Below are 25,100 nucleotides of genomic sequence, written 5' to 3' on the forward strand. Positions count from 1 at the left end.
CTGCGGTTGGGTTTGGGAAAAGCCCAGCTGGCAGCAATCCACCGCATCAACAAAAATAAACCCAGAAATGAGACTTCTGTCTTTGCCAGAGCATATTCCAGCATGTAAAATCCTGTTGGCCCAAGACTTAAGGACCCTCTGTCCCCATGCCAGGGAGCGCCAGGGACCCCATGGCTCGCACCGAGCAGGGGATGGGTGTCAGGGTCTGTCCCCTCAAGCCTTGTCAGCTGGCGGATGGTTCAGCAGGATTTTACTGAGGGGGATGCTCCTAGAAGGAGTTTTGCGTGGCCACATCATCCCAGCCACAGGCTGGTGTGCTGGAACTGCACGCTGCTGCGGTGTGAGGGCAAATGGCCCAGAAAGGACTTGGTGGCCCTGGGCACAGCAGGTGAGTCCTTTGCATGAGAAGCGAGTCCTGGGAAGGGATACGGCTGGTCCTGGCTGCCAGGCAATCCCCACTGCCCCCGGCCATGCAGGCAGCCCCCACAACCCAGGCAGCCCCTGCACCCTCATCAGGGCAGCACCCCGAGTGCCACAGTTTGGCAACGTGCCACCCCTGTGTCCTCAAACGCATCTGGGAGCTTGCCTTACCTCGGAGGAGCAGAGCTGGGAAACACTGTTTGCTGGCTCTTCCCCAAGGCACCTGCAAAATGCTGGAAAAGCTGCTTGCAGGCAAGCTGGGCGGCACACGAGTGGATGTGGCATTGTCCCCCTGTCTTGAGCACCACGCCCTGGTGACACGGCTGTTTGCTAGGTTGGGGCTGACGGTCCCGGGCAAGCCCCGGCGGGGCTCAGCAGAAGGAAACTGCCCTGTTCCTCTGCAAAGCGTTGCAGTGAGGCTGAAGGATGCGTTCATTTGTTTGATCTTTTTGTTTGTTTGCCCCTTCTTTGGTTTAATTAGCCAGGTGGTTAGGGAGCTGCAGGAGAGTCTAAAGGCACTGGTCAGTCCCCAGGGCAACTTAGTTAGTGTCCCCCTCCTGACTCAGAGGCTTTGCTGCTCTTCCTGCTCCTCTCTGCCTTCACCGACTGTGCCCCCCCTCACCGTGGCTGCGGTTCTTCATGCCCGTCAGCAGACACTGGCTGTCCCCCGACACTGCCCCAGCCTTGCTCCCCTGTTCTCACCCCCATTGCCCCCTACTCCAGCCCTCACCATCCCCAGACCCACACCAGTATCTGTGGCTGCAGGTGATGCAACATCCGTGGCGTATGCACTTGGAGCAACCAGGTGCGTTGCGGGCACAACTGTGGCACAGAGACACCGAGAGCAGGGATGAACTCAGTGGAGAAGGAGCAGTCAGCCACCCTCCTCCCAGGTGACGTGTCCTTGGTTTGCCGCAGATTGGAACGTGCGAGCAAACGGCTGGCTTCAAGTGGACAGACCAGAGGAGCATCTGGGGACATTAGGGCTGCACCTTGGTGACACAGAGCCCTGGAAAACCACACCACAAGGTGAAGCAGGAGCGGAGGAGCTCCTGTGAGGCAGGTGCCAGTGCTTGGGCCCAGCGCCACCTAAGGGTGTGCAAGGACCGAGCAAAATGGGTGCTCCCATCCACCCTGTACTTCCAGCACCGATCCCTGGTGCCAGCCCAGGACGAGCCATCTAGAGTCACTGGGGACACAGACAGGGCTGGAGCCAGGTGCCACCTGAACAGAGGCTGGCAGGGAGCAAGTCACACTACACATCAGGGGCTAAGCCCCAGTATGGCCCAGTCTAGGCTAAATCTGTGTCAGCTTATGGATCCTGCCAGACCAGGCCACTGGTTCTTCCACCACTGTTCCATGACAGCCAGGACAAGCTGGCAGCAGCATGAAGGGACAACCATCGTCACGTAGGGGAAACTTCTTTGCAGTTCCCATCCGCTTTCTACAGAGAAAAGGAGCAACCACTTGTTTCATTGTCATCAGAAGGAGATGACACAGGGGAGATGAGACCCATGAACATGTTCCTGGTGCTCCTCAGGCTAAGCGACTCTGAACTGGAGAGCCAGCTATGAAGCAGTTCTCCATCTCAAGATCCTATCTGCATGAAAGCAGAGAGCAGCACCGGAGAGAGGGTGGTACCAGGAGAAGCCAGGTAGATGGGGCAAAGACAGGGATAGGCCAGGGAGCAGCTGAGGTTGGAGAGGAAGCCCCAGCTACCAGGAGCTGTTTTGTCAGAGTCATCATCATCAACAGAGTACAAAGGTCTGTAAAATTCAGTGTCAGGAGACCAGTCCTCTGGGGCTGGGCTGCAAAGCAACACTCGACATCTCACAGATAGGTGAGGGGCAGGTCCACTGTTCTCAACACCCTCGTGGAGGGAGCCGAACATAAGTGACGCCAAGGTGTCTTTGGCGCTGGGAGTTCCCTGTGACATTGGCATTTAACACGCTGATCTGCACTTCCCCAAGGAATACTGAATTATTCACACTTTCCAGGGGTCTGAGGACAGCGTTTCACACCAAAGCTGGGGTTCAGTGAGATCCCCCCGCCCCCACAACCAGCATCAGCCGTGCATACTCCTGTCCCCGTGCCTCGCCCTCCCAACAGCCCTATCTCGATATTTAGGGAATGGATCTGAAATACAAAGAAAAAACCCCACATTTCTGTTCAAAAATACACACATCAGTTCTCTCTGGCTCAGAGCACGGCTCTGTAAAACGCTGCTGGTGCACTGAAGGCATGAAATGCTCTGGGAAGTGACAGGACAGACGGAAATAAATTAGCTTTGCTGCAGAAGCCAGCACATCCTTACAAGCGTGGCCTCAGATAGAGCAGGGCAGGCGAGGCAGCAGCTGTGGTGCTTCTGGCTGGCAGCAGTCTGGGGTGTATGAGGGTATCTACAGCAACCAGTCAACAGCTAGGTAATTCCCGTTCTCCAGGCAGCAGTGTTAAGCACAAATGTTTTCTAGGGAAAAAGAACATTGTAAATAAAACTAATCCTTCCATGCATTTTTATTTTAAAATAAAATAACTGGCATATCAAACAGTGCTTGCAGGGCACGATACTTTAACACTAAGAGCTGAGTGAACTGAAATAAGGAAGTGGCACAAAAGGATCTTTTGAAGAAATAAGATGCTATACAACATAGCAGCGTGCTTACAGACCCTTCCTCTCGTAGAACCGGACCTGTGTAACCTGCCACCTACCACTCTCTACAGAAATAAAGGTGGGGAAAAGCTCGATAACAGTTGCTAGGAGTCCAGGGCTCCCCGGTGAGCCAGGCACATCCCAGCCAGGGCGAGGGCAGCGATCCGGAGCCCGCTCCCTCGCCGTCAGTTCACCCGGCAGGCTCGGATCATGAGCAGCTGGAGGAGGATGAAGACAGGCGACATGATGAGCCCGTACCAGAGCTCCCGGGTGTGCTCCACCAGCTTCTGGCACAGCAACATCTCAAAGACGAACTTGAGGCTGAGGATGGTGAGGATCCAGAAGAGCCGCAGCACGGCCAGGCGCTTCTCACCGTCCTGGAAGAGCCGCACCGAAACGATGGTGGTGAAGTAGGTGCTGAGGCCGTCGGCGGCGAAGAAGGGGACGAAAACGACCCACCAAGAGAGGGCCGAGGCCTCGCCGTCCACCTTCAGGACGAGGAGCACCGAGAAAGCCAGCAGGGCCAGGCCGTGCAGGAAGATCTCGAAGGTGGCGAAGCCCAACCACTGCACCAGCTCCCGCAGGGAGAACAGCATCGTCCCCACCACCGTGGGGACATGGGCGCTGCCGGAGGGCGGCGGGGTGGGACACGGAGAGGCGGGGGGGGGGATGGACACGGTACCCCCGGCCCCGGCGCCTCAGCCCCGTCCCGCCGGCAGGGCCCCTCGGCGGCGCAGGCTGATGACGTTGAGGGAGGCGGTGCTAGCTGGAGATGTAAGCGGAAGCAGCGGGGCGGGGATGGTGTACGGTGAGGGCACGGTGGGTTTGAGGCGGGGGCCGGAGCCCCCGGCTCCCTCTTGCCAAAGGGCGGGTGCACCCAGAGAGACCCCAAGGCGGGTTTTGGGGGGGGGGTCCTGCCTCCCCTTCCCCGGGGGCTGTGAGGGAAGCGAGGCCTTGCACAGGGACCGACCGTCCTGATGCGTGTCCCAGAGTGCTCCCACTGGGGGAAAAAAAAAAAAACCAAACCAAAACCAACCAACCCCTTTTTTTTTTTTCCTCAGGGCAAGGGGGAAATCCTGTGATGCTGCAGCCCCTCTCTGGAGGAGTTCATCTGTAACGAGGCCAGTAATGTACCCTCCTTAGGATTTTTTCTTTTTAGTTATTCTGGAAGCAGCATGTGCTGCCCGTGGGGACGCCGGTGGTTTGCAGCTCGGGCATCCGTCTGGGTTGGATTCCCTGTGGGCTGCGATTGCTGGTAGTACTCAGGGTCTTTGCTGCTTCAGAGAGCACAGCTGAGGGCAGTGTGTGTCTGGTCACGCTTTTCTCTGTCGCTGAGCTCCCGAGGTCTCCTCCAGCCCCCTCAGGTGGGGATTTGCAGGGCAGACAGAAATGTTCAAACTAGAAATGGGGAACAGCTGATCCCAGGGGTGCACTGAGGCTGCGGTGATGAGGACAGTTAAAATGAGCCCAAATGTGGATTGCTGTCCCTGGATTTTGGACTCCCAAGCCAGCCCCCTCCCTTTGTCCTAGCAGTGGGGACAAGGAGCCCAGTAGTGTCACTGCTGCTTCTGTGGATGGGGACACTGCAGCGAAGGGGGTGTCACTCCTTCAGCACTGCCCATGGATGGAAAGAGAGACCGGGAGCCTTGAGTCCTGCTGCTGTCTCCAAACTAATCAGCCCTCCCTGTGCCTGCTGTTTGCAGTATCAACCCCGCAAACGTCACCTGAAGACACAGCCACCAGCACTCCTTTAAAGCCTGGGTGGGTGTCATTGTGACGCCCAGGCCAGAGCAGGTCTGGCTGTGCCTCCCCACACCTCCCCTTGCCTCCTGGTGATTCCTCTTGTTTTGTCTCTTGCAGATGGAACGGAAACTCCTTGTTCTTTTCGGCAGCCAAACTGGGACAGCTCAAGACACAGCTGAGAGAATTGGCAGAGAAGCCAAGCGACGCCACTTTCAGTGCAGAGTGGAGGCGCTGGACAGCTATGACGTGGTGAGTGATGATGCAGAGGGGTGCTCTAGGCACTTCTGGTCTTGCTCCATCTCCACCAACCCCATTTCTCGGGCTCAGGCATCTTCCACCCTTGCTGTGACTTGCTGTATTTCACCAGACCCTGGCTCTGTGCCCTTCCTGAGGGCAGCTTGTGCTTGACTCAGCTGAAGAGGTGTGAAAACTGAGCAGTGACTCTTAGGATAGAGTCTTTGTTAGGTGACAGGTGCTCAGCTGTACCCTGCAAGATGAGGAGCACCAAGGAGCCGATGCTACAGGCAGCGTGTGGGCAGCAGGTGCTGCAGTGCCTGCAGAGAAGGTCGTGCCACGTGAGGCTGTGGGTTTTATTCCGAGCATGGTCTGTTCATGAATGGGATGGGATGTTAACAGCGATGTCGGGACAGCTTTTGTAGGTTGCTGACCTGAATGTGCTTTTCCATGTTTGTGCCCGCAGGCCAACCTCATCAATGAGCTGTTGGTGATATTTGTCTGTGCAACCACTGGCCAGGGTGACCCACCTGACAACATGAAGGTAGGACACGCTCCTGTCCATGTTCTTCTTATATTCCTGGTCCAGTGACTGGATTTCTTTTCAATCCATAGTTCTACTTTACAGCTTGAGCAACGGTTATTTTTGGAGGGGGGGGGCTTTGGAGCAGCACCAGTCACATCTCACGTTACTGATGGGACATGGGCAGGGAGCTGGTGAGGTTTCAGCAGCTTAACAGCTGAGAGAGCATCGTCCTCGTGGCAGGTAGCAGTGGTGGCTACTTTCAGGGGTCACCTCTGCATAAGGCCGTGCTCCCCACTTTGTTGGGACTCAGCGGAGAGCAGGAGGGACCCGGTGGGTGGACGAGCAGGGTGCTAGGGACAGGCAGGCAGGGAAGGCTTTCTTGGCAGCAGCGTGACTCCCCGGCTGTGTCCTTTTGTAGATGTTCTGGCGGTTTCTGTTCCGGAAGAACCTACCGCCTGGTTCCCTCTGCCAGCTGGACTATGCTGTGCTGGGCCTTGGTGACTCCTCCTATCCCAAGTAAGCAGCTCTGTGGCTCCTTGCCTTCCTGTGACAACTGCTCCTCACAGCTCTGGCTGCAGGCAAGACCAGAGTGGCTGGAGAATGAAGGCGGTAAGGGAAGACAGAGCCTGACTCTAGAGCAGCAGCTCAGACGAAATGTAATTCCCACCAGCCTTAAAAATGCTTGCCCACCAGCCCATGTCCCTCATGATCTCCAGGAACTGGGCTTCTGCCCATTTCTTTCCTCCCAGCCTCTTCAAGCAGATGCTTTGCTGCAGTGTGTCAGTCATCATTTTTCAGTCAGTTATTACAGCCATTCAGTTCTCTGAATTGCAGGAAGGCCTGTGCCACAGCAATTTCAGTGGACCAAGCGAACAGGAGACATGAAACAGAGTTTTAAGTGGCAGCCAGCCCCATTGGTCCCAGTTCTCTCCCAAAAGATTGTTCCCATGTGCCTGAAAAAGCTGTGATGGGAGGGATGGGAGTGTGCCTGAGCTCCGTGGGGCAGTGAGGGGCTAGAGGGAAGGAAGTGTTTCTCTGCCTGCGGCACAAGCTGCCCTGAAGGGAAGCTGGACCTCCCCAAGTCGCTTCTGGGAGCTGTGTGGCCCAGTAAGTGGGAGCCAGCTGGTTCTCCAAGCTGCCCCAGGATGGAGGCATAGGCTGGGCAGGGCACGGGGCCAGGTCCTGCGTGCTGGCTGTGGCTGGACCTGCCTCTGTGCTGCTCTGGCATAGCCCTGGCAGTGTGTGCTGGCTCATGTAGCCAGCGCCCGCTGTCCTGCTGGAGGAGCCCTGCCCTCTGCAGCTGCGACTATTCTCTGCTCAGGTTTAATTTTGTTGCGAAGAAGCTGCACAAACGGGTGCTACAGCTTGGGGGCAACCCTCTGCTGCCAGTGGCGTTGGGAGACGACCAGCATGACTTAGGGTAAGAGCCCAGTGGAGGGGTAGCGGGGGGGGAGCCCTGGGGTGCACTACAGTTTTGTCCTTGGGCTGACGGCAGGGCTGTGTATGCTTTACTCCAGCCTTGGGGACAGCAGTGCACTGCTCCCACCTGGGGTCTGCTCCTGCACCCCAGACATGGTCAGCAGCCTCCTCCTGCTCTCTGTGAATGTGCTCTCTGCTCATAACTCTCCTGTGCCAGGACCTGGGTCACTTGCTTCTCCAGGATGTCCCACAACCCCCAGCATGTGCCAATGTCTCCTGGTTCTGCCCCAGTCCTGTTCAGACCGGGGGATGGCTGTGTCACACACCTGCGTACCTGCAGGCATTACAGCAGCCTGAGCTGTGCTGCTGTTCTCGCACAGGGCAGAGGCTGTGTGTGGCTCGGGGAGTCGGTGACTGCCACCAGTTGTGCTCGGGGGGGTTGGTGATTCTGTTCAGACATCAGTGATTGGGCCCCAGAGAGCGAGTGAGTGCTTAGAGTGGCTGAGATGTTTCTAGACCTGAAGCTGGAAGGGAATGGCATGGAGCAACTGTGCAGCGAGAGGGGAGCAGAGGTGGTTGCCCAGGGGCAGCCCAGCATTGTCTGGGTGCAGGGGTAGCAGCCCTTGAGCCTGAAGGGATGCTGCTGCACTGCTGCAGCCTGAATTTCCTGCTTGCAGGCCAGATGCAGTGGTAGATCCATGGCTCCTGGCCTTATGGGACAAGATCCTTGCCTTGTATCCTCTTCCTCCTGGCCTTGAGATCATCAGTCCAGATGTACGGTAAGTGCAGAGGGTAGGCAGGGACTGCTGGAGCTGGCTGGTGTGAAATGCCATGCTTCCTTGGCTGTTCTCTGGGGTGGAGATATGCCCTGCTTTGACCAGGAAGCCTCCCCACACAGCTTCTGGTGTCCCAAGTATCCCTTGGACTTTGGCCACCGGTGGCCTATCTCTCTTTGGATGGGGTGTCCCCTTGTCCCCTGGGTGTGTGTGTCAGCTGTCGTGGCAGGGTTCTGCCCATCTTGCTGTCCTGATGTGCCTCTGCCCTTGGCAGACCTGCCAAGCATGTGTGCACAGCCATCCTCCCTCTGCCTGCTCTGCAGCCTTTGGAATCTCCTTCTGGCAGTCTGCATTGCGTTCTCTTACCACAAGCCAGCTCCAGGGGACAGGGATGATGGGTGGTGGATACAGTGGGAGACTTCAAGCCTCTCCATGCCTCCAGCCTCTAGCACTACAGCAGCAGAGGAACTGTGGCATGGAGGTAACTGCACTGCATTGCTCTCCTCCCCACAGCCCGCCCCCCAAATACACCCTGCACTACCTGGCTGAGGACTCCCCGTACCCCAATGATGGCCTGCTCCAGCCAATAGCACCTAGAGCTGTTCCCTCTGAGCTGCATCCCTTTGCTGCCCGGGTGGTGTCCAATCAACGGGTCACGGCAGAATCCCATTTCCAGGATGTCCGGCTCATCGAATTCGATGTCACAGGCTCGGGGATCATGTGAGCATTTTCCTGACTCCCCCAAACTTTGCTGTGTGGGATCGGGTGTCCTGTAGCCTGCCTTCCTCTTCCACTCCCCTTCTTCAGTAATATCTGAGGTGCAGCCTTGTGGACGTGGTCTCTGTTGCACTGTCGTCCTCCATGACAAAGTCAGGGGCATATAGCCGCATGGGTCCTGTCTGTGGACCAGCTCTCTTTGCCTTGTCAGGTTACAGAGCACAGCGTTAGTGACACTGGAAATTTCGCTGAGTTGTGGCTTCTACCCTGGTGCGGGTGCTGGTCAGGCTGGTGGTGCTGTGCCTGCAGGCCTGCCCTGTATCTGTGCTCAGCAGGTCCCACTGCATCCACAGGTTCAGTGCTGGGGATGTGGTGATGATCCAGCCCCAGAACTGCCCTGAAGATGTGCAGCAGTTCTGCCAGCTCCTGCACCTGGATCCAGACAGATGCTTTGTGTTGAAGCCCACGGAGCCTGGTAGGTCCTGCCCGCTACTCCTGTCCCTCCCTGCTGGGACAGGGCAGCCCCCTGAGCTCTGGCCCAGCCTGGAGCTCTGCTTTTCCTTTGCTGTACACCTGGTTAATAGGGAGTTGGGAGTGGCTGATGGATACAGGACATCTGCCTGTCTCTCAGTATGGGGGCTCTCCTTCCTTCCCAGCGCTATGCGCGTGTGGATCCCACATTAGGGCCAGTGTGACTCATGGGAGGAATCCAGCAGTGTCCAGGCTGCAGCCGTGCCTTGTGTCTTTGCAGCCCCCGGCACAGAGTGTGGAGGATCCCGCAGCCTCCCCAGCCCAAGGCCCAAGTCGGGAAGCCTGTGCTTCCTTGCCTGGGGCATGCAGGTCTCCTCACTCTGCCTGCTCACTGGAGACCTTACTGCAGGTGCTTCTGCAGCCACAAACCAGCACCAACAACTAGAGAAACCCCTTGGAGGCCCTTCGGAACCCTTGGTGGCTTTGCAGTCTGCATGGTACCGGGAGAGTTTTCTCTCCTGTCCCCTGAGTGTCCCTTGCCCCTCTATCTTTTGCGTGTCTGTCAGTGCTGGGATTTTTGCCTGGCTGGCAAACCCGAGAAATTCAGGCTACTCCTCACCCCCCTGGGAGAGAAGTAGGAGACAAGGACAGGCCTGACACATATGACACCACTGGTTATTTCCACTGCATTGTGTGCAGACAAGGTGGGACCCATGGGTAAGGCATTGCCCTAAAACACTTGCATAAAGTAAGGGACAGCTCAACACCACTGGCTTTCTCTGTTGCAAACGTGTGGGCTTGAAAAACAAGCTGTGGAGAGCAGGAGGGAGTGGGGGCCCATGGGAGGAGCAGTGGTGGCAGTAACTAAAGTCAGCTCTACAAGCACGTTCATGCAACGTGTGGGTGCCTGCAGGCAGCAGGGCTGCCCTTGTTTGGGCGCCTGGGGAGTGCCAGAGCTGCGGGGGCAGCAGGTAGGTGGTGCTCGGGTATCTGGCCCCGGTGCAGGCCCTGAGCTCTCCCCTCTGCCTTGCCTTGCAGATGCATCCCTCCCTGCCCTCTTGCCACAGCCCTGCACCATCCGGCACCTGGTCACCCACTACCTGGACATCTCCTGTGTGCCACGGCGCTCCTTTTTCGAGCTCTTGTCTTACTTCTCTACGAATGAGCTGGAGCGGGAGAAGCTACAGGAGTTCAGCTCTGCGCAGGGCCAGGAAGAGCTGTACAGCTACTGCAACCGGCCCCGCAGGACCACTCTCGAGGTAGGGCTGAGGGAGCATGGCAAACCTGCTCTGAGGGCTGTGCCATGTCACAAAGCATCCAGGCAGATGATCAGCCATAATTTCTTGGCTGAGGAATTTAATCTACTTCACCCACTTTCTGAAGTGTCCTTGGATTTCCACTGGTGGTTAAGACCTGCTCCAAATCCTTCTGGGCTCTGTGCCGCAGCCTGGGGGTGAGGGGAAGGCAGTGGGTCAGGGCAGTTGGTGCTCAGAGGTACCCGGTGCGGTGCCTTTGGTTGAGGGCAGCGTGGCACAGCAGTGTGGAACAGCCTCTGATGCCCTGAGAAGCAGGCAGGCTGCCTTCTGGCGTGTACCAGGTCTCACCTCACCTTGTCTTCGCAGGCCCTCTGGGATTTCCCCCACACTACATGTGCCATTCCACCTGAATACCTGCTGGACCTCATCCCTCGCATCAGACCCCGCGCCTTCTCCATCGCCTCCTCCATGCTGGTAAGAGCTCAGCCCTTTTCAGCCTTGTGTCAGGCTCTGAGCTGAGGGTCTGGCAGGGCCAGGGCTGACTGTTGCCGCTATGCACGCTGCAGACTATTTCCAGACCCTCTGAGCACCCACATCCCACCTGAACACCCACTCCACTGTGAGCCTGCGTCTGCCCGACATGCTGGATGGAAACCCCAGGGCTGTGCCAGCCTCTGGATTAGGATGCTTACCCTCCTGCAGCCCTGTAGGTGCTGGGGCTGGCCCAGTGCACTGCAGAGGTCTGGTGTCCTTGTCCCCGGGAGCGGCCACAGAGGCTGGGAGCTTCCCTGGGTGGTGTGGCCATGGGAGGGGGAGTGCTGCTTCCTGCTGCTGCCGGGAGGTGGCAGTGGGACCTGACCCAGGTGGCTTGGCAGATGTCAGCCCAAGCACGGGTGGCATTTGCCCTCAGTGGGGTCCTCTTGGGCTGGACAGTCTCTGTTGCCATTGTCAGCTGTGCAGAGCATTCCTGCAGCAGTGCTTCTCTGGGAAAACCCCCTTCCCCAGTGGAAAGATTTTGGGCAAGGGTGTGCTCCCTTCTGTATCTGAGCGGTGGTTTCAGGCTAGGATGAGTGTTGCAGATGCCCTGGCAGGAGCTGGCACAGGCTTTGTCCCTGGAGAAGGCACTGGGGTCTTCCTGCAGAGCCTTGCTGGGTGTCTTCTTGTTTCTCATGGCTCCTGTCTGGACACAGGCTCACCCTGATCGGATCCAGATCCTCATGGCAGTAGTGCGGTACAAGACACAGCTCAGTAAACCCCGCCGTGGTCTCTGTTCTACCTGGTTGGCTTCTCTCAACCCAGAGCAAGGTAATTGCTTGGATTCTGTGAGGACCCTGTGTGCTTGCCACAGCACACAGCACTGATCCCACGGGACTGTGGTGGAGCTATGTGTGTGCTGGCCACGTGGTGGACTGCCTGGACCCTGGGTGGAGCAGCACCACCACGGGGAGCTGGAGCACACTGGCTTGGCCAGACGGGCTGAACTCACAGTAGCTGTCCTTTCTCACTGCTCCCATCCTCTTCAGAGCATGGTGTGCTCCTCCAGCTTGCCCTGAGCACCCTGAGCTCCTGGTTGTCTCCCAGCTGCTCAACCCTCCTGCTCCCAGCACCAGCATGCCCCACTGTCTCACAGTGGGCTGCTGCTGGCATCATGGAGCTGGTAGTGCTCTGACTGCTGGATACCTCCAGACCCGTAGCACCAGCTCTGGGAAGGATGGTCCTTCCTTTGAGCACATCCATCCTGTCCTGTGAAGCCTGTGTGTGCTGCTTATCTGCCCTAACCACAAAACCCATCCAGCTGGGTCCCCAAGCAAAAGTGACAAGCTCACAGAGTCTCCCTGCTGCAGGATGGTAGAGAATTGCTCTGTATGACTTCAGGGCAAGACTGGGTCTTCTCAGAGTACCTAGATGGGGATCTTCACCCCTATTCTGGCTCCCAGAGGAGGCAACTTTGGCCCTCCCTTACACGACAGCCAGGTTGAGATCTCTGCTTGCCTCCACTGCTGTCTTCCCTGGTATCAGCTGTGTGAGGAGGAAGCTGTCCCGCAGCCCATGTGCTGTGGGGCTGTTGCCTTGCTCTGAGGATTGCTCAGGTGCTTGCTGAGACAGCTGAAGCATTTTTCATACACACATAGTGTGCCCATGGCACCAGGGGTGCCATGGTGCTGGGGTGGTGCTAAGCCAGGTGCTGTGCTCATCTTCAGAGCATCCTGGGAGAGCTGGATGCCCAGCTCACCCTCTGCAGGGTGTCACAGATGCCGTGGTGGTGGGGTGATGGTAGTTGGTCTGGGTTTTTTTGCAGGTGATTTCCGGGTACCTCTCTGGGTAAAGAAAGGAGGAATGAAGTTCCCAGCTGACCCTGACACCCCTGTGATCATGATTGGCCCTGGCACAGGGGTGGCACCTTTCCGAGCAGCGATACAGGAGCGGGTAGCACAAGGACGTAGAGGTGAGGAGTGGTCCTGGGAGGGACTCTGGATGTCCCTTGCTGCAGACAGGTCTGTGTTCAGCATACGGGAAGGAGGGACTGGGGGCTCTGGGGGGTTTGGACAGGCCCAGGCTTTGCTGTGTTTGAGTGGGAGCAAGCTGGGCTCGCACAGGTAAGGATCAGAGCCTGGTGTATGCAGCCTGTGTGGTTATTCACAGGATGTGCTGCAAGGCTGCTCCTTGGGTCGGGGCAGGGCTCTGCAGAGGCTTTTTCTTGGCTCTCTGTAAGTGGAGATGGGTTGTTGAACTTGTCTTCGGCTGCACAAGGAGTCGTGCCCCTGCCCTTGGCCCATCCTCATTCCCCTGGCTCAGCTGTGGGTCTCGGCAGGAAGCTGAGGTGGTGGAGGGGAACTGGCAGCCCTCAGGGGCTCTTCTTGACCTACCTGCCCCCCACCTCCTGCTTTTCCAGCACACAGAGGCCTCTCGTTGCCACAGGTCACTTGGCTTCACGCTCACGTGGGTCCTGGCTCTTCCAGGCCAGGGCTGTCAGCCAGGCGCAGTAGAGAGGTGAGAGTCTTGGGGCTCTGCCACAGGTCCCATGGGCACCAACAGTCCCCAGCACTTGCAGGGCATTTGGTCCACCCAGCACAGCCCTTGTGGTCTGCTCTCTGCAGGGAACTGCTTGTTCTTTGGCTGCCGCCAGAAATCCAAGGACTTCTACTGCCAGGCGGAGTGGGAAGAGCTGGTGACAAAGGGCTTCCTGACACTCTTCACTGCCTTCTCCAGGGACCAGGTTAGTTCCCAGAGGGGGAGGGTGGATACAGAAGCATCTTAGGCAGCCCTGATGGGACTCTGCCAGTGTTTCTGGCCCCTGTCCTGTTGGCATGGCCTGCAAAGGGCCTGATGGGGTGACACAGTGGTCACTTCTCTTTCCCCACACCTCCTCGGTCCTGGCCAGGATCCCCACTAGCATTGCAGTGCCACTGCCCAGCTGGGATGTGTCTGGCTGAGGTGAGCTGGAAAGGTTGCTGGTACGGGGCTGGTGAGCGCCCGAGCAGATAAGGGGTTAGCCAGCTTTGTTTGGCTGGACCACGTCAGTGATAAAAGGCTCCTGAGCCTCTCAGGGGCGGGGGGGGGTGTCACCGGGCGTGTCTTGGTTGAGTGCCACCTTCCCCACCACATCCCTCTGATCACTGGCTGAAGCTGAGGATCTTGGCCTCCATGCCATCTCTCCCCAAGCCTCAGCTGCACAGGAGAAAGCTCCCTGGAGGTATGAGCACCCCCGCAACTCAGCCCCTCACTTGGCTCCCTTATTTCCTAGGCAGCGTCTTTGATGGGCAACTCTCAGCCCCTCTCTGGGCTGCACAGCTTTTTACATTGCTGGAGGGGCTCCGTGAGCTGGGACTCTGTTTCACTGCTTTGCCCTGTCCCTTGATGGCACTGAAGGCTCAGCCTGCCTTTGAAACAGAGAGATCTGATAAAAAGGGTCAGTGAGAATGGGTATTTCTAGGTAGCTCAGCTGCACGAGTCCTTTTCTCCTGGCTTTGTGCATGCGTTGACATGAAGCCAGCATCTTTTATCCAGTCGCTTGTAAGGCATGAGTTGAATGCCTCTGTGAAGGCTTTCCAAGTGTTTGATGGACAGGAGCAGCACTGCAGATGTTTGTTGGATGACCGGTCTGCTTTTTTTCTGGTGGCTTACACAGTGAAGGGGGCACCTGCTGTTCCCCAAATCTGGAGAGTGGCCCCAGAGTCTCCTCCTGCCCTCACAGACTCTGGAGGGATGGGACTCACATCGGAGTGTGCCTCCCAGCCTCCCTGCTTTGCCTGCTCCATGGGGCAAAGCAGTTTGTCATGAGGGTCTTCTGCCACCGAGTCCTTGCAGGGAGGCAAGCAAGAGCACAGCCAGGTAAGATGTGCCACATTAGGCCATTGTACCTGTGGCTCTAGGAGGTGCCACAGCTGTTAACTCATCAAAAAGTTTGTTTTCAAAGAGCTTGGCAGGAGCTGGGATGCTCCATAGCTGAGCAGGATTTCCCTCTTCTCTGTAAGGTCCCCTTTGTAGTGACCTTCTATCACACCATGTCTGCCCTGTGGTGCAGACTGATCCCAGCCTAATGTGGCTGTTGCTAATTCTCAGCAGGATGCCCTGGGGTTTAGCTTGAGACATCGTGACCTGAGTTTGTCACTGGGGTGCTCTGGTTTCTAGGTAGCTGCAGGTCCTTAAATGACCCCCTCGGAGCCCCAGCCTCGTCAGCAGAGCCTCTGTCAGCACTTAGCTGATTAATGTTAATGTGCTGAAGCTGAGCTACTGGCTGGCTGTGTTGGTGCTTGTGATGGGCTTGCTTACCTCCTGCGTTGCCAGCAGCTGGGTCGGAGCAGTGGAGCTGTGCCTTTGGGTGACCTGACTCTCCAGCGCAATGCAACCAGTGGAGCTGCGTGGGACCTGCTGACCACACGGCAACCAGCTCTTGTGACAGCCGGGGCTGGTTGCTGCTTGGGGTTGTTCCCACGCACACCTCCAGACTGCAGCATGCAGGGAGCCTGAGACGCAGCAAGAGCCTTGTTGCTTTTGGGGCTGGGTGGGAGGGAGGAGGACGTGGGGAGGAGGCTGCGCCTGCGGCTCAGCTCGCTGCTGTGCGGAGCCTGGTGTGGTGGGACACGCGGCAGAGGGCTTGGCCTCCATCACAGTGTCACCTTTGTCACGGAGGAGCCGTCTGGGCCAGCAGTGAATTCAGGCACGTTGGCAATGGTGTTCCTCTTGGGCAGAAGCCAGGGCCGTAGGCTGTTGCTTGGATGTGTGAAGTCTTGTGGATTAACCCTTTGGGAACTCTCCTGGGTTGGGCTATATTGTGCCAAAACCCAGTTCTATCCAGTCCCTAAGCATGGCGGAGGGGGAGGGAGTGGGACCGAGGCTATCCCTCCAAGCTTTCTGCCCTTCCAAGCTGTTTCATGTCTCCAGCAGGTGACAGGGCTGGGACCACCATCCAGGGGTGCGGGCAAGGGTCTCTGCAGCAACCTTGGTATGGGGAGGGGCACAGAGCCTCCTCTGCCCATGCTGGGAGAGGCAGGAGGGGAGCCCTCGCAAGGACTCCCCAGCTCGTAGCCCTGGCTGTTCACCAGAGCTGGAGGGAGGCAGGGGGCAGCAAGGATTTTTGGGCCTACCTGGGGCGTGTTCTCCACCAAAGCTCCTGCTGCTGAACCCATCTCCCACCAACCCATCCTAGTGCACTGACATCAGGTGTGGGGATCCCCTTCCCTGTGCTATAGTGGATCCAACTCCTTCTCCCAGTGCTCCCTGCTCTGGGGGACTGTGCTGCCCTGAGCTCTTGTAAGCAGCCACTGAGAACAGTCCCCAGGGGCCGGGCAGGCATGCTGGAGTTGGGGCTGGGGCTGCTGCCAGGGCTGGCAGGCTCAGCACTGTGTTTCCCTGCAGGAGGAGAAGGTTTATGTTCAGCACCGCATCCAGGAGAACCAAAGGCTGGTGTGGGAGCTGCTGAACAGCAGGAACGCTCACATCTACCTGGCTGGGTGAGTGAGAGGTCACTGTGCAGGGACTGGGGCAGCGGAACTGCACGTCACTGCTTCTCCACCTCGCTGGAGGCTTTTCCTTGGTTCAGCCTCCAGACTGAGCACACCATGCATCCTGGCAGGTCTCTAGGGGCTGCAGTGACTGCTGCAGAGGGACCAGCTCATTCCTCCTCTCTGTATGTCATGTTCCGCAAGCCCTGGGCCGAGAAGGCCATTTCTCACCTACTCTGCACTCCAGTTAAGAGGGGCAGAGCTGGAACCCTGGTAAAGCTGCTCCAGCCGACCCCGTGTGCCCATCCCTTCAACTGCCAGCGCCCGTTACCAGCATCACCTGCCAGCGGGCTGCCTGGCCTCTGACCCACGGCAAATCCATACACAGGATAGCCCCGGCCTCTTCACACCCCTCTCCTCCAGCGGGACTTGGTGAAACTGGACAAAAAGGCTTGTGCGGTTCCTGTGGCTGCTCAGGTGGACAGGAGGCTTTTAAAGCACCAGCTCCACCAGTGCTGGGTCTCATGAGCAACAGCTTTTGGGACCCTCCGCACATCCTGGCTGGCTCTTTGCACCCAAAACTGCCTTCCTGGGGTAGGGACAGGCCATGTTGCACCGCAGCCTGCCTTCTTTGACAGCGCAGTCGTTCACCAGCTGGTTACCTTGGGCTGGTTGGAAATCTTAAACTGTTCGCCAAAAAGTGGGGTCTGGCCTTTGGAGGCAGAGCATCTGTAGCTCCGTTCCTAGCTCTGTGGCTCTTTTCCTGGGCAAAGCGCTTAACCTGCCTGCCCTAGTCACTGCCGGTACGGCAGGGAGGAGGCTGCTCACCCGCTGCCCGGGGTGAGTATTGTGAAATGCTTTGCGCTCCTTGAGCTGATGAGAGGCTGGCGATGGTGTTTGTCGTGCATTCCGTGACCTGGAAAGCACTGTGCAAACCTGTCCCTTGCTGTCGACACAAGCAGCAATTGCAGGAGGCTCTTTCTTGCCTGTCCCTCATGAGAGCAGGAACTTCCCCAGTGCCCTGCAGGGTGAGACTGGCCTCGCTGCATTCCTGGGAGAAGGAGATTTTTGTTTACTGTCCAGGAAGCAGAGGCCAGGCCGCCCACCGCTCTGTCGTTCACTGCTACACCAGTGCTGCTGCCTGGTCTGGCCTGCCTCACCATGTCACAGGGCTTCCTGGGGCCCTTACTCCAAACTGGTCATTCCTACCCATAGATCTGGGGTTCAGGTTTGCTCTCCTCCATAAAGTTGCACTTGGGACTTGGGGCTGTGCCGCTGTCCACAGCCCAAATGCTGAGACCATTGGCAGCTGTTGGGTGACCATTGGGCATGGTGTCTTGGATGGCTCTGTCCTCTTTTTCTTCCGTCCTCTTTACTGCTTTCTGGTGCTGATGGAGACACCCTGGGGGCTACCAAAAAAGGATCAGTGTCTTGGAAAGAGCAAGGCTTGCACAGCTCTCCCCATTGCAGGATTTTTCAGTGGCCGTAAGGATGGTGTTTTGGACATTGGGGGTGCTCCGAGACCCATCTCACTGGGGTCTTCGTCCTTGGCATGGGGTAGCCCTCAGCCCCGATCAGGCAGGTGGGGTCTGAGAGCCTCATCCTGCTTGTACAAGTGGCAACTGTCCTGTGTGCAGTGGGCACTTTCTCACCCCTCCTGAACAGCCCACACCACGTGTAAAGACACCCGGGATCACAGTGCCCCTCCTTGGCCTGCAGACTCTGAACTGCCAGTAGGGTGCCAAACAGGAAGGTGCAGGTGGGCTAGCCTGAAAATGGCCTTTTTTTCCCCTAAAAATAGTATTCAGTTTCAGCCACACTAGGAGAAAGATGGGGAAAGTGAATCCTGGGGTGTGTGTCCCTGAGCAGCAGCCCTGGGCCATGTAGCATGGTGTCTGTCTTCCTGGGACCTTGCTGACTGGGGCAGGGTCTGGGGAGCCAGAGCTGTATCTTCTCTGTGATTGTGCCCAGCTTATCTCACCTGGGACAAAAAGGTCGAAAATGTCTCTCTCTTTCTGCAAAAAAATAGATATTTGACATGTTTTCCATCACCAGCCCAGCTACATTATCTTGCACTTGCATATCAGTGCCTGACTCAGAAACAATATGACTCTTCCAAAAAAAGAAGACCTCCTTTCTGTGTATTTTGGGATGTTAATCAGCTTCAAACGCAAGTCAGAATTCTGCCTTGTTCTTGGGAAACAGCAAGGACATCGCCAGATGCTCATGCCAATTGGAGCAGCCTGGGAAATTTTTTATTAGATGTTTTTTTGTCGCACAGTCAGTTCATCAAATGAAACTCTCTCCAGGAAAAAGTCTGAACTTCTTATTTCCCATAAGAAATAATTGTGCTTGCAAGTGTTGAATCCTATTCGGGTATTTTCTACACAGGAGCTCATGTCTTCCTCACCATTTCTCTTATTTTGAGGTTTGAACTGGCTTTGGTTACAAATGTTGCCATCAAAACAATCATTTCAGATTTCTTGAAAGGAGGCAGCGGATGGACGGAAGCAGCTGCTCCTTCGCAGCAGTCATCTTACCTAGCTCAGGATCAGACATGTTTTACATTGAATGTTTCCCAAGATGAAAGGACAGTTTCCTGCCCTCCTGCAGATAAATTATGACTTGTGCATATTCCCTGTGTCCCTCTAATGAGGGTGATGGGAAATGGAGCAATATGGGGGCCAGAGTTAAGGCTACTGAGCTGTGATGCTCCTTTGCTGGGGACTGGGTACCATGGCCACGTCTTTGCCTGCAAATGCCAGCGCTGAAAAGCCCTGCGTGGATAACGGCCTACTCTCTAGGGAGTGGTACGAGCTGCCTCTTGAAGCCTCTCATTTATTCAGTGCCAGGCAGCTTGTGTTGCAGGGTGAGGCAGGTTCCCACTGCCCTAGTGCAGTGGCAGCCTGTGGTGTGTGCTGGGGGTGGTGGGTTCGGCTGCAGGGACCGCTGCCCTGCTGATGGGCTGCCTTGTCAGAGCACTGGGGCTGCAGATATGCTCCCAGTTTTCCTGCTCACTCTCCATTGCACTGCCTGCTCTCTCTTCCAGGAATGCCAAGCAGATGCCAGCGGCGGTGGCCGAAGCCCTGCAGTTGGTGTTGCAGCTGGAAGGTGGCCTGTCACCCTCCGAAGCAGAGGAGCATTTAATAGCCCTGGAACGGTCCCAGCGCTTCCAGTCTGAAACCTGGTCGTAAGCTGGCTCCCTGCCTCTGCCTTCCCTGCAAACTCTGCCTGAATAAAGGAGCCAGCAAAACGATCCACCTCTGGCATCATCCTTGGGCTGAGATTATCCCAGCCAGAACAGGGGCCTGGTGAAGGGAGTGGATTTACCCAACCAGCCCTTCCCTGATGGCAGCAGGGCCACAGCGGGCAGGGGGAACCTGTCTCCTGGTGGTGTGGGTTTGGCGTGGGTAAAGCCTGGCTCGCCATGCCCCCACCCCACTGGAGTGGAGGCGAGAAGTCTCTGTGGTGGGATGCTGCTGGCTGACTCCTGTGTGGGACCAAGCTGCTGTCCCGCATGCTCCAGCTCCTGGGGTCCCCATGCTGGGTGTGCACCCGTGGGCATTGCTAGAGCTACGGCGTTGGCAGCGGCCGTTGTTTGTGGTAAGACCTAGAGGAAGTGAGCTGTTGCATGGGAGTCTCTCCACCCTGGCATTAGTCAGCGGCAGCAGTGCTTGCTGCAGAAGGCTGCCTTGACAGACCTGTTCCCCCTGTCTCCGATGGCTGAGGCCAGTGGGGGTGGGTGCAGGAGGAAGCTTCGATCCCTCTGTCTCTGCTGCCAGTTCATCTTCCTGAGCCTGCTTGATGCTGAAGTCTGAGGTCTCTGAGTGCCTGTTCCCAATGAATTATCCTGTTCCCTGAGCGCCTGCTCTGCTGGACTTCTTCTCCACCCCATCTTGGGAGCCGCTTCCAGCCAGGGCCAGGCAAGCCAGCAGACTCCAGCCCTTCTGTGGCAGCCTCGGGGCTGTGTACCCTCCTGGCCCTGCCAGTGTCCCAGTGGGGCCAGTGCCACTACCTTCCTCCTCCAGTTCAGCGAACTTGATGCCACTGTGTAAATAGCAATTAGGGCCCAGAGCATGAATCAGCTGGGGACAGTCCCTGGGAGCAGGAAGGGACAGCGGTGCCACACCACGCCTGTGACCCAGCCACCCTCCCACGCGCCGGATCATGGGGTCCTGCACGGGTGAGTGGTGCTCCGGGGCATTGCTTGAGCTACGGCACTGCAGTGAGTGGAAAAGGGGTGCTTTTCAGGTCTCCCCACCCTACTGCTTTGCCAGCGCTGCCTTGCTGCAAGGAGCTGTTGCACTTACAGAACCTGGCTGGGCTGGGTGTCCCCATGCCCTGGGCACAGCTGGGGGGCCAGTGCAGCGCTGCTGCATGGCAGTCATCACGCTGGCGACACTGTCTCCTCGCATGGGGCACTATCCAGGCTGCATTCTTCCTTCGAAGCCCTGCAAGCTGCTTAGTGGGCACGGCAAGGCAAGGTGGCCCAGCACAGGGACCAACCTGGGGGACAGGGGTGATCTGGGTGGGGGGGACTGTACTGGGGCAGTACAGGATGCATATTGGTGCACTATACTGGGGTCTGAGCTGGGGGGCTGTACTGGGGCAGCGCAGGGCCCATGCTGACATGCCCCACGGGCAGCGGTGTGGGGAGCGCTGGCTGCAGAGGTGGCTCCATTTTTGCTGGGTGAGGAGAAGAGGCGGCCGTGGGCCCAGCTCCTCCCCGGCTCCCGCGGGAGCTGATTGGCGCGGGCATGGCTGCCTGCCCCGGGCTGCCTGCATTTGAGCCACTTCCAGAAGCTGACAAACCAGACTGGTTAGAGCCAGGCTCGGCCCCAGCCCTGCCTGGCCCACGGGAGGCAGCAGCTGCCTGCACGGGTGCCTGCCACGCCTGCACCCCTTGCCGGCACAGCAGGCAGTGCCTGGCAGCGCCCTGCTCGTTGTCCTCTCCTCTGGACCGTGGCGGGTCAGTTCTACGTTGCTGTTGGGGAGGAGGAAGAGGAGGAGGAGGAGGAAGAGGAAGAAGTGGCTGTTGGATGCTCACGGCGATGCCCCTCTTGGGGTGGCCTATCGGTGAGGGTGATGGGGATGCGCCCCGCTTTGGGGGCTCCTGACCCATTGGCCTGGGAGGGGGTCCCAGACTGTGCCGGAGGGATGACGGGACTCTGTGTGGACGCCTTCTGGCGAACGTGCTGAAGGCCACCTCCTGCCCTGGAGCAGCACCCACGTCCCGCACCCAGCCGCGAGGGGACTCAGGGGGTGGTGGGTGAGGAGGGCGGCTGTGGAGCAGCCACCCCCATGGAGCCAGCAGCGGGCGAGGAGGCAGAGCCTGGCCCCCAGCCGGTGCAGGCAGCCGGCGGGGAGGGCTGTGCCAGGCAGCAGGGCGAGAGCGAGACTGTGGAGTCGGGGGGCCCCAGGGAGCCGCCCCGGCTCTGCGGAGAGGCGGCCGCCACTGCCTGGGGCTGCTGGAACCCGCCGCCGGCGGAGGACACAACTGAGCCACTCCTGCCGGGGCATGACGAGCTGCCTGCCCACGGTGCCTCCCTGCCTGTGGGGCAGGACCCTCCTGCTGCCGCTGCCACCAGCCCCATCTTGCCCTGTGGAGAGAGCCCAGTGCCGCAGAGGGGGTCGTCCAGCCTGGAAAGTGCCTCCAGCTCCATCCTCAGCCTCTCCGGTGAGGAAGAGGAGATGTCAAATGACGAGGTGGCGGCGGCGGCGGCGGCAGAGCCATGCCACGTGCCGGCGGGCAGCGAGGACGAGTGCCCCATCTGCACGGAGCCTTACGACAACCAGCGGCACAAACCGGCCCTGCTCAACTGCAACCATGTGCTGTGCCGCGCCTGCCTGCGCGCCATCATGGACACAGCCGCCAGCGCCGAGTTCGGCCGCGTGCGCTGCCCCATCTGCCGCCAGAAGACACCCATGCTGGAGTGGGAGATCTGCAAACTGCAAGAGGAGCTGCTCCTGCTGCACACCCAGCCTGGCTCCCCCAGCGCCCTGGCTACCCCACGGCCCCCTGCCCTGCCGCCCCGGCGTCCGGGCCTCGTCGGCGCCCTCGAGCATCGCTTCCAGGTGCGCTTCCACACCAGCCGCATGTTCGGGTGCCTGCCCTGCATCCGCTACCCACCCTGCCTCATCCGCAGGCTGGGGCAGCTGGAGCATCGCTGCCGCTGCTGCTACCTCCTGGTGCTGGCGCTGCTGCTGGCAGCTGAGATGCTCAGTCTGCTCCTTATCTTCCTTCCCATCGTCCTGATGGTGCTGCTCTTCCTCATCCTCGATAAATAGCGCTGAGTTTGTGCCTCCAGGCTGGGCTATGCATGGGGAGAGGAGCCCTGCTCCCACTTTGCCCCTGGGGCTGATGCTGGGTCGTGATGCCAGCCTGGGAGCAAGCCTGTGAACCCAGGTGCCTGGGATACCCTGGCGCTGCCAGTGAGCCCAGAGCGGTTGAGGCAGCAGAGGAGCTGGAGTGGGCAGCTGAGGGAGGTGACCCTGGAGCTGGGCATCGCCTGCATCCCACTGGGCACCAGGTGACACATGACTGCAGCAGTGGAGGGGCAGATGGAGTGGGAACCCTTCCTGCACCGGGGACACATCCCTGGCACGGGGCCAGGAACTGGAGGGGCTCTGCGGGCAGAGCAGGGCTGTGCCGTGGGCTGCGCTGCCCGCGCCTGGGACAGATGGACGGGGGTTCACCAGCATGGACTGAAAATACAACTTACAATAGTACCACGGCCATGTCCAGCTGAGTTCAGTGCTTGGTCTGGGCTGAGCAAGTCCCCCTGGGGCCCAGCGGTGACACCAAGAGGGGACAGGGACAGCCGGTGGTCCCCAGCCACCCTGCAAGAGGGTGCCTACCCCCACCGCGGCACCTCGCAGCCCCAGCCGAGCGGTGCCAGCCCGTGCTCATGCCTTGCCCTGCATGGAGATAAGAGAGCAAACATGGCTCTGTCTGCCAGAGCTCCAGCTGGGCACCATAGGTGGAGGAGCCCGCAGTGAGCGCGGCTGTGCTCACGTGGGACCTGCCCACGGCTGCCGGGGAGCTAGGCCAGCTGCGGCCGGCAGGAATATCTCAGTGGTGAGCAGGATGTGGGCTCTGCTTCTTGGCAGCCGGCCTCGTGCGGGGGCTGTGTCCCAGCCAGGCAATGCCTGGGCCATGGCGCAGCTCCTCTGCACCCTTGCTCCCCGACACACTGCAGAGCACGGGGCTGGCAGCTGCTTACCGGGGACACCTGTACCCCCAGGGGAAGGGGACGGACGGGGACAGCTCCAGGCTTTCAGCCACCTTTGGGCTGGTGGTGGGTGGCAGGGAGGTGTCAGACCCCCACGATCCTCCCAAGATCCCATCGGGGGGGTCAGTCTCCCACGGTCCTGGCACCCATCTTTGCAGCCTGGGATGTGCTGCTCCTTATTTATCGCTGCCAGCCTCCCCTCGGAGCCCCGCTAAAGCTCTATGCAGACCCCATGCCAAATCGCCCCCCTGCGCTGTCACCTCTCTCCATCCCCACCCTGCCCGTCCCTGCCGAGGGGCTGGCTGACACCGCCGTGCCCTGTCCCTCCTGCCTGGCCATGCCAGGGTTGTGCAGCCAGCCGCGTGTTTGTCCTGGCTTTGCCCTTCTCCCCCGGAAACGTGCCACGGGCACCTCCCCAGGGCTGCTGCTGGGGGGGACCGCGGAGTACCACCACCCACCCACCCCCTTCCCCTTCCTCCTGCAAAGAGAGCCAGGTCAGTGGGGAGTGAGCGAACGCTACCCTGCCTGCCCAGCCCTGCAGGAAACCTGTGCCCTTGTGCCCATGGGGGCAGAGATTGGGCCGTGGGCTTTGCTGGGGCACTCAGGCTGCCCTCAGCATCTGTGCTGCCGTGTGTTGCTCCGGTGAAGTGCCGAGGCGCGAGAGGCAGCGGTAGGAGCAGGGCACCCCAAAACAGGTCAGGCCGGGAGGCAGAGGCAGGTGTGTCCCCCCCCGGCACCCGTCGCACCAAGGAATATTTATTTATACCAAGTGGAGCAGCTCCGTCAGGACAAGTGCCAGCTCGGTCCTGGCCGGGGCCATTTTCAGCTAGATGGGGCCTGCAGGAAGGGGGAGGCTCAGACCCCTGGGGGGACCCTATCACCATGTGGGAGGCCTGGCACGTGTCTCTGCTCTACATTACGTGGGGGGATATAACGGGCTTTTGGGCAAACCAGGCCAGAGCTGTCCCCACGGAGACACAACGGGGCACGAGGAACCCTCCAGCACGTCCATGCTCCCCTTGCTGGGCTGCCGGCACCTCTGGGTGCTAAAAGCTGGAGAAGGGCACCTAAATCCCCCCGCTGGGGATGGGGTCCCTGGGGGGGCTGCAGTGCGGGACTGATCCCAGGGGTGATGCAGAGCCTGGTGCTGCCCCGGCGTGCAGACAGGGCTGGCCTGTGAGAGCCTGGCTGCAATGTCCGCTCGCAAGGACTCGGTTATATTTAGCACGCCGAGATAGCGGCGAGCGGCACGGCGAGTGTGCCGCAGCACGGCAAGCTGGGGCTGGGGGCGGCGAGCTGAGAGCCACGGGAGGCTGCGGCAGGGCTCCGACTGCAGGGCACCATCCCCTGGCACAGCCCTCCCCAAAGCCCCTCCCCCCCCCTCAGATCCCTTGCACCCCCACTAAGCCCCCCCCCCCCCCCGCAGCCATATGCACTCTGTCTCCCTGTGCACACCCCACTGCAGCTCCCAGCACCCTCCTACAGCCCTTGCAGCCCCTCCGTGCACACTCCCGTGCAACCCTCCTGCCCTTTCTCACCAGCCCCCCAGCTCTCCTTTGCTGCACCCCATTACCCCATTGCAGCCCCCCAACCCCTCTCTCCCCCACCATGGACTCCAGCACAGCCCCCCAAATCCAGCCCATCTCCCCCCACCCCCTTCACAGCCCTTCCTGTCCCCTCCCACAAGCCCCCAACACCCCATTGCACCCCA

The 25,100-nt window shown here is 59.1% G+C and overlaps 2 protein-coding genes across 9 annotated transcripts; one reads left to right on the forward strand and one right to left on the reverse strand.

The window, feature by feature from the left end:
- Window positions 1–2,919: 2,919 nt before the first annotated feature.
- TMEM203 (transmembrane protein 203) lies at window positions 2,920–3,820 on the reverse strand. The gene has a single exon (XM_030000354.2). It carries the CDS (start codon window positions 3,664–3,666, stop codon window positions 3,256–3,258), a length of 411 nt encoding a protein of 136 aa, XP_029856214.1. The 5' UTR covers window positions 3,667–3,820; the 3' UTR covers window positions 2,920–3,255.
- A 14-nt stretch (window positions 3,821–3,834) lies between these two features.
- On the forward strand, window positions 3,835–19,413 carry NDOR1 (NADPH dependent diflavin oxidoreductase 1). 8 transcript variants are annotated; one of them, XM_030000345.1, is made up of 17 exons: window positions 3,835–3,878; window positions 4,132–4,191; window positions 4,931–5,062; window positions 5,514–5,591; window positions 5,992–6,089; window positions 6,895–6,993; window positions 7,670–7,771; window positions 8,282–8,488; window positions 8,839–8,960; window positions 9,995–10,215; window positions 10,579–10,686; window positions 11,403–11,517; window positions 12,512–12,658; window positions 13,106–13,203; window positions 13,283–13,429; window positions 16,072–16,166; window positions 19,207–19,413. In XM_030000345.1, the coding sequence occupies exons 3-17, from the start codon at window positions 4,931–4,933 to the stop codon at window positions 19,349–19,351; spliced, it is 1,914 nt and encodes a 637-aa protein (XP_029856205.1). In that variant the 5' UTR covers window positions 3,835–3,878; window positions 4,132–4,191; the 3' UTR covers window positions 19,352–19,413. The 8 variants fall into 8 exon arrangements, 6 of the variants coding, with proteins under 6 accessions (XP_029856205.1, XP_029856204.1, XP_029856212.1 ...); XR_005931348.1 differs by lacking the exon at window positions 13,106–13,203 and adding an exon at window positions 14,342–14,544 and having other exon boundaries at window positions 3,839–3,889; window positions 13,311–13,429; XR_003921363.2 differs by having other exon boundaries at window positions 3,839–3,889; window positions 13,311–13,429; window positions 19,207–19,316.
- Window positions 19,414–25,100: the final 5,687 nt, after the last annotated feature.

The sequence above is a fragment of the Aquila chrysaetos genome, chromosome 24 (assembly GCF_900496995.4).
Source record: "Aquila chrysaetos chrysaetos chromosome 24, bAquChr1.4, whole genome shotgun sequence".
Lineage (NCBI taxonomy): Eukaryota > Metazoa > Chordata > Aves > Accipitriformes > Accipitridae > Aquila > Aquila chrysaetos.

Coding starts and splice junctions, on each gene's coding strand:
- TMEM203 (XM_030000354.2), bottom strand. CDS start 3,666: ATGCTGTTCTCCCTGCGGGAGCTGGTGCAGTGGTTGGGCTTCGCCACC.
- NDOR1 (XM_030000345.1), top strand. CDS start 4,931: ATGGAACGGAAACTCCTTGTTCTTTTCGGCAGCCAAACTGGGACAGCT. Junction 11,518..12,511: donor TTCTCTCAACCCAGAGCAAG/GTAATTGCTTGG, acceptor GTTTTTTTGCAG/GTGATTTCCGGGTACCTCTC. Junction 13,430..16,071: donor CTGCCTTCTCCAGGGACCAG/GTTAGTTCCCAG, acceptor GTTTCCCTGCAG/GAGGAGAAGGTTTATGTTCA.